Raw genomic sequence first — 8,131 nt, 5'->3', positions numbered from 1 at the left:
GGCAGCGGTCTGTCCCGCAGGCAGTGATTGTGCTTGGTTGGAGGTAGTGTGGTGCTTAGCTAAGGTGTGCCTTGCTAATGAGGGTTTCTCCGAAGCAAAAATTGTTAGGGGGGGGGCACTCTTGCCGCTAATGTGGCTTAATAGTGAGACCTGGGAACTTGAGATGCAGCTCTGCATGTTGCCCCTCACCTGCCCTATCTGTTTCTGTGTTGTTTCCATCACTTTCGTAGGTTTTGCAGATTTTTACAAATGAAAACCTTAGCGAGCATCGGTCATATACAAAAATGCTCGAGTCGCCCATTGACTTCAATGGGGTTTGTTACTCGAAACGAACTCTCAAGCATCGCGGAAAGCTCCACTCGAGCAACGAGCACCCAAGCATTTTGGTGCTCGCTCATCTCTAATAGCTAATACTATACACTGCAGCTAATATCACAAAGCATTTACACACCACCCAAATCCCTAGCAGGAACCAAAATAAAAAAAGGCAGCAGCACCAGCCCTTGTGGTAGGCTGGCGGCTAATTTTGGGTAAAGTGGAAGGCCAAAAGAAGAGGGACCGACCAAGGGCAAGATGGATGGATATCCTTTAGGTGACGGACCTTGGTAGAGTTTGGTGTACCGGAAGCTATGGCATAGGCTGGTCCACAAGGTCACAAAGAGTCGGAAGTGACTGAACCAATAAACAACAATTTGGTTACACTTCCCAATTACATTTCTGCAATTCCCACATTTAAAATTACCGAGAGGCTGTCGCTCAAGCCAGGTGCCCTTCTTACATGTCCTCACATAGTGATTATGAACTAGTCAATCATGTAAACTATGTCCCTTTTTAAAAGTTGCAGAAAGTCTTGAAGTATGGATATCTGCGATATCACCATTAGCTCAAAAAAATGTCCCAATGTTGATTCATGATATTATACACGTGAGTCGCCATGGTTTCAAAAGTACTAATCAATTTAATAGTGGGATCATTAATTATATGGGCCCTAGTGGGAAGTAATATGTTTTTCCTTAGTATTAGGTCAGTTGAAAGCTGATAAGAAGTCAATATTGATCAAATGACCATATTTTTTTGTACAGGAGAATCTTTAACAACTCTTCGTAATGATTTATTTTTACATGTTTACTAATTTCATCCTCTTACTGAATTCCCCTTGGGGATCGGCATAGGGCTGGGGATCTCTTTGGGATTTTCTCTTCTAGTATATAAGAAGTCGAATAGCACAGACTGAAATTTGCATTATAATAATTCCTGTCATCTGTTCTGACATCTGAGTCTCCTTTTTGGTCATTGATTATTTTGTTTTTATTTTTTGCTTGTTTTTTCATTCTTTCAACTCATTCTTTTATATGTTGGTGTTTCAAATCATACAGGGTGTCCCACATGCTGGAAACCAGTTAAAATCAGTAATCTCTCCAAGAACAACAAACACATTTTATTGATACTTGGTCAAAATATATCTTACTGACAGAATTAACAACCCATCAAAAGTTTTGGAAGTGTCCTTTATTTGCCGTCAAACAGACCTGAACACAAAGCTCCATATTGTGCAAAGTTCTAGTTTGTGGCTTTTTTCAGTAAACTTTCCCCTCCAGGAGGCAGTGTGGACTCCTATTGCCTACACAATTGCAGGAAGACGTGGCTGTCGGTTGGCATGGTGAGCAGAGTAAACAAAAAGGATGGCAACCCAGACAAGTCTGTTCTGTCTTCCTTGACGGTGACTGATTATCACTAAGTAAGGTATGTCTAGACCTAATTTCAATAACATTTTCTTTGTTCTTGTAGTTATAGCCAATGTTTACAGTTCTACAATGAGCAGGACATCCTGTAAATAGAATTAAGTACATTAATTATAGTGGGATGACTCAAGACCAAAATTTATCAGGAAAAACTTAAAAAACGTAACTAATATAACCTGTAGGAAAGAAAGGACATGATAGACACCATGATATGTATTACAGGAGGAGAGAAGGGAGAGAGAGGATATGATGGAAGCCTTCATGTATGTTAAAGGAAGAGAGCGGGAGAGGAGGACATGATGGAAAACTTTATATATGCTAGAGAAGGGAGAGGACAGCATGATGAAAACCTTTATATATGTTACAGGTGGAGATAAGAAGGAAAGAGAGAATAATATGGATGCCTTCATATACCTTACAGGGAAGAGAAGTGAGAAGGGGACACAATGGGATCCTTTATATATGTTACAGGAGGAAAGAAGGGAGAGGGAGGGACATAGTAACACAGTATATTAGGCTGAAAAAAGACATAGGCCATGCAGATCAGCTTATAATCCTCCACACACACCTCAGTGTTCATCCAGAGGAAAGCAAAAAAAACCCACTGAGGTAGAGCTAATTTTCTTTATTTAAGGGAACAAAATCCTTCCCGACTTTAATCTGGCAATCAGAGTAATCCCTGGATAAACAACCGTTCTGTAATAATTAGCGATTAACAAATGTAATATTATTACGCTCAAGAAAGGTGTCCAGGCCGCTCTAAAACTCTTTTATTGAGTTTGACATCACCACATCCACAGTTTTACTACTCTAACAGTAAGGAACCCCCTTCTATGTTGCATAAACCTTCTTTCCTCTAGACCATAGGCCACCCTTCACCATACCAATATGCACATTTAGTGCATTAATGGCTGGCCATTCTGTCTGCAGCAAGATTCGCATCACACAGCAGGTAGAATGGCCAGCCTGAGAGGAAGCAGGGAAGAGCAGCGGGGAGGAGGGAGGAAGTCACATGGGCTGGCAGGGCACAGTGATCATGTGATCATGTGCTGCCCCCTGCTTCCTGCTTCCTGCTGATCGGAAGCTACTGGGTCTGCCTCTCCTACTGCTGTCACATGGAAGAGAAGTGGTCCGGGCCCCAGGGTATGTGTATACATGTGATATATGTGTGTGTGTGTATCTGTCTGTCTGTCTCCTCTAGCTCTCATCTATCTATCTTTCTATCTATCTTCTAGCTCATATCTATACATCAATCTATATATCCTATCTCATATCTATCTATCATCTATCTATTTTCCTATCTATGTCATATCTATCTATCTATCTTTTTTTATCTATATATCTATCTCTTATCTATCTATATATCATATCTATCTATCGTCTATCTATCTATTATCTATCTATCCATTTATCTGTCTATCTATCTCATATCCATCTATATCCTAACTTATATCTATCTTTTATCTATCTCATATCTTCCTATCTTCTATTTATGTATCTCTCTCATTTCTATCTATATGCTATTGCATATCTATCTATTTGCTATCTATCTATTTATCTTTCTCTCTCATATCTATCTATTTATCTATCTTTTTATCTATCTATCATACCTCATATCTATTAATTTATCTATCTATCTATTTTCTATCGGCTATCTATTATCTATCTATCTAGCTCATATCCATCTATATCCTATCTCATATCTATCTATCTATCTATCTATCTATCTATCTATCTATCTATCTATCTATCTATCTATCTATCTATCTATCTATCTACCTATCTCTCTCATATCTATCTATCTATCTACCTATTTCTCTCATATCTATCTATTACATATCTACCTATCTATCTATCTATTACATATCTACCCATCTATCTATCACATATCTATCTATTTATCTATCTATCTCATATCTATCTATCTATCTATCTATCTATCTATCTATCTATCTCCTATCTATCTCATATCTATCTATCTATCTCCTATCTATCTATCTATCTATCTATCTATCTATCTATCTATCATATCTCATATGTATTTATTTATCTATCTTCTGTCTATCTTCCTATCTATCTCATATCTATCTATTTATCTATCTTTTATCTCATATCTATCTATATATTATATATCATAGCTATTTATTTATCTATATATCTATCTATCTCGTATTCATCTATATCCCATCTCATATCTATCTTCTATCTATTTAATATCTCCCTATCTTCTATATATGTATCTATCTCATATCTATCTATATCCTATCTCATATCTATGTCTTTGCTATCTATCTATCTCACATCTATCTATCTCTCATCTATCTATTATCTATCTGCTATCTATTATTTTTCTATCTATCTATCTAATATTCTATCTTTCAGTGGTACTATATAATGTACTAAAAAAACTTTAAAAAATTCTAAGTGGAGTAAAATGGAAAAAAAACAAAATTCTGTCATCTTTATGTGCGCCTTGTTTCTACGGCGAAGACACTGCAAGAAAAATAACATGATAACTTTATTCTATGGGTCAGTACGATTACTATTAGAGATGAGTGAGCGTACTCGCTAAGGCAAATTACTCGAGCGAGTATTTCCATTTTCGAGTACATGCCCGCTTGTCTCAAAAGATTCGGGGGCCGGTGGGAGTGAGCAGTGAGTTGCGGGAGTGAGCATGGGGGAGTGGGGGGAGAGAGAAAGATCCCCCCCCCCCGTTCTCCCCTGCCGCCCCCCGCCGGCCCCCGAATCAGAGTGGGCATGTACTCGAAAATCGCAATACTCTCTCTCGAGTAATTTGCATTAGCTAGTACGCTCGCTCTTCTTTAATTACTATCATATCAAATTTCTTGAGTTTTTTGTGCTGTACTATTTTCATTTTTTTTCAAAGATATTTTTTTCACTTCGTTTTATTGGAAGATTGCAAAACAAGTATTACATTCATTTCTGTAGAATGCATCTCTCATTTATTTTGTGTCTTACATCAAAACTTTAATAATTCAGCATTGTATTTATGATTTAATGTTTAAATTGTTTTCTGTCGCCATCTTCTGACAGCCAAAACATTTTTACTTTTTAGACTTCTCCTTTTTAGCTGGACATCCTGTAATTTCTATTGGTACCATTTTGGAGCACATGCGCCATTTTCATCAATTTTTAGTACACTTTTTCTTGGAGACAGAGTAACCAAAAAAGCGCAATTCTGTTGTTTATTTATTTGTTTTTTCTTATGTCAACATTTACTGTACAGGCTAAATAATGTGTTACTTTGATAGATCCGACTTTTATGGACGCAGCAACACCAAATATTTTTTTTAATTTTATTATTTAGATTATTTTATTATAAATATTACAAAAGTGTTTTTAAACTTTCATGACTTATATTTTTAATTAATAGAAATTTTTTAAACTAATTTTTACAGTTTTTTTTAGTCCCCAGAGGGGACAAGAATTTGCCCTGCTTTGATCGCTCCTGCAGTATGATGTAATGCCATAGCATTGAACTGGATGGACTTGTGCACATAAGTTGAATGTTGACCAAACATGTTTGGCCAACACCTAGCTTAGTGTACAGGCAATATTACACATGGATTGTTAGATCAAAAAAGACTCTTTGATCAGTAAGAGATTCTATAACCCAGAAATGCTACACAAAGGGACTTGCATTATTATAAGTTTCTTCAGTTATGACAGGACTGGGAAGTTACATATTAATAGAGGGGCAACGGGAGAAAGAAAAAATAATTAAAAAAAAAATTAATAAAACATATTTTAATATACGATACAGGGAATGGATAAGAGCAACATGACTACAGTTCTTCTACTTGGATTTCCAGGTCCTTATACCGTCAGAATATTTTTATTTCTTCTTATTTTTATTATTTATGTTACAACAATCTGTGGGAACCTCTTGGTCATCATGCTGGTGTCTTCAAGTAGGAACCTTCATTCTCCCATGTACTTCTTCCTGACACAGCTCACCACATCGGACATCATCCTGACCTCAGACATTGTCCCTAACATGCTCCATATGATCCTGAACAATGGCTCCTCTATGTCTCTTTCGGGATGTATCACACAGCTGTTCTTCTTTTCTTATCTTGAATGTGGAGAATGTATTCTATTGACGGTGATGTCCTATGACAGATATCTGGCCATATGTAAACCTCTATACTACCATTCCATAATGAGTTCTAGGACTTGTCTGAAGTATATTATTATGTCCTGGTTTCTAAGTTGTGTGGCTGATTTCATTACAATATTACCTATATCTCAGCTTCCGTTCTGCAGGTCAAATGTCATAGATCACTTTTTCTGTGACTTTAACCCTGTAGTAGAACTTTCTTGCTCTAACACCTTCCATATTAAGTTCTTAGCTACATTAGCATCTTTAGTCTTTGTTCTTTTCCCATTTATAATGATTATTATCTCTTATGCTTTTATAATCCATACAATTGTAAGGATACAGTCTATCAACCAAACAAATAAAGCCTTCTCTACCTGTGGGTCTCACTTGGCTGTGGTGTCAATATTTTATGGGACACTATTTGCTATTTATTGCATACCAGTCGAAGGAAAATCATCTGTTTCTCACAAAATCCTCTCTCTCATGTATTGTGTGGTGACCCCATTATTAAACCCTGCAATATACTGCTTAAGGAACAAAGACATTAAAGAAGCTTTAAGAAAATTCATTGAATAATGGCCATGTACTATATATTGTGATTCTAGCGTAAAAATTAGGTATCTCTTTTTTACTTTTTAATGCTGCCTTTAGATCAAATTGTAATAAGGTTGTTTTTGATACTAATTGTATCTACACATGCAATCCAATCATCTGACAAAAGTTCTGAGATCAGACCCAGTCAAACAGAAAAAAGTGGAATGCAGCACCACCTTGTTAGTGAAGAAGTGTGGATATACTCTTGGTGCACGTTTCTCAGCAATGGATCCGGACTCGTAGATCCTCAAACCAAGCAGGAGAATTTCAAAAGGAGGACCAGCACACTGGATAACTTTACTTAGAAAATTCTTTTATTCCCCAGTAAAAAAGCATAAAAAGACTGCGACATTTCGACCTCACATACTAGGTCTTTATCAAGCATTTATCAAGCATAGATGACAGCTGCGGTAGGGGTTCCAGCTGCTGGCATCCTGTAATTGTTTTTCAGGGAAGGGCTTTTAATATAAGCCCTTTCCTGAAAAACATGGACAACTATTGTTAAAAAAAAAAAAAAAAGCATACTCACCTTCCTTCAGCTGCCGGGCTCAGCCACGTCCTCTCTGCACTGTCTCCGGCTCTTCAAAGCAGTTCTTTGAGCAGGCGGGGAATTACAATCCCCACCTGCTGAAAGAGCTGCTCGTGATTGGCTGAGGCACTCAGCCAATCACAGGCAGCTCTCGCCTGTCATTTATCACGGAGAGCTGCCTGAGATTGGCTGAGCTGCTCAGCCAATCACTGACAGCTGCTTCTGATTGGCCGAGCACCTCAGCCAATCACAGGCAGCTCTTGCTAAATGAATGACAGGTGAGAGCTGCCTGTTACTGGCTGAGCGCCTCAGCCAATCACAAGCAGCTCTTTCAGCAGGTGGGGATTTTAATCCCGCCAGCTGAAAGAATTGCTTTGAAAAGCCGGGGACAGTGCATGCTTGTCCTATTTTTACAGGGCACGCACCTGTAAAACACAGACATGGGAACACACCTTAGGGAATGCATTTGTACTAATAGAAGTGTGTTTTTGTGAAGCCACCCTCAGTCATATTTTCACAAGCAATGTGAGAGATTAAGTCAATGGGATAAAAGTGACAATATGTAGCTGTAACTGCTTTAAGGCCAGACTTTCCAGGCTCACCTGAATTTTTCTTTTTGAATAATGGCACTTGCATTCAAGCACTCAAATCAACCATTACTATCATCCAAGTTGTGTTAGATATGGAAAGAATTGTACTACTATTCAATTTTTTGCAAATTTTGCTCTAGCTGTTTATACACATAAAGACTGATAAGATCTAGGAGTATGCATTTTATAGCAAGTTGAAAGCCCTTTAACCCCTTAAAACATGGCCCTTTTTTCATTATTATTAATGTTATTCTATGGGTCAGTATGATTACTATGATACTAAATTTATATTGTGTTTTACTGTACTACCTTTAAAAAATGGGGGGGGGGGGGGGGGTTGGAAAAAATAAAACCATTTTCTGCCATCATGTTCTGAAAGCGCAATTCTGGCTTTTTTTTCCTTTTGGCAATGCTTACCGTGTGAAGTAATTAATGCACTATTTTGATTGATTGGACTTTTATGGACAATGTTAGTACATACTTTTTGTTTTTATTCTTATATAATTTTATTTTATTATACGTATGACAACGGTATTTTTTTTTTCTTACTCTT

The 8,131-nt window shown here is 37.3% G+C and overlaps 1 protein-coding gene across 1 annotated transcript; it reads left to right on the top strand.

Moving 5' to 3' along the window:
* The first annotated feature begins 5,544 nt into the window (after window positions 1-5,544).
* LOC136610390 (olfactory receptor 1468-like) lies at window positions 5,545-6,441 on the top strand. Its single transcript, XM_066589620.1, has one exon. The coding sequence runs from the start codon at window positions 5,545-5,547 to the stop codon at window positions 6,439-6,441; it is 897 nt and encodes a 298-aa protein (XP_066445717.1).
* Window positions 6,442-8,131: the final 1,690 nt, after the last annotated feature.

This window comes from Eleutherodactylus coqui, chromosome 2 (genome assembly GCF_035609145.1).
Source record: "Eleutherodactylus coqui strain aEleCoq1 chromosome 2, aEleCoq1.hap1, whole genome shotgun sequence".
Classification (NCBI taxonomy): domain Eukaryota; kingdom Metazoa; phylum Chordata; class Amphibia; order Anura; family Eleutherodactylidae; genus Eleutherodactylus; species Eleutherodactylus coqui.
Note: the sequence above shows the minus strand (reverse complement) of the source record. Positions and strands in the feature narration are given on the sequence as shown.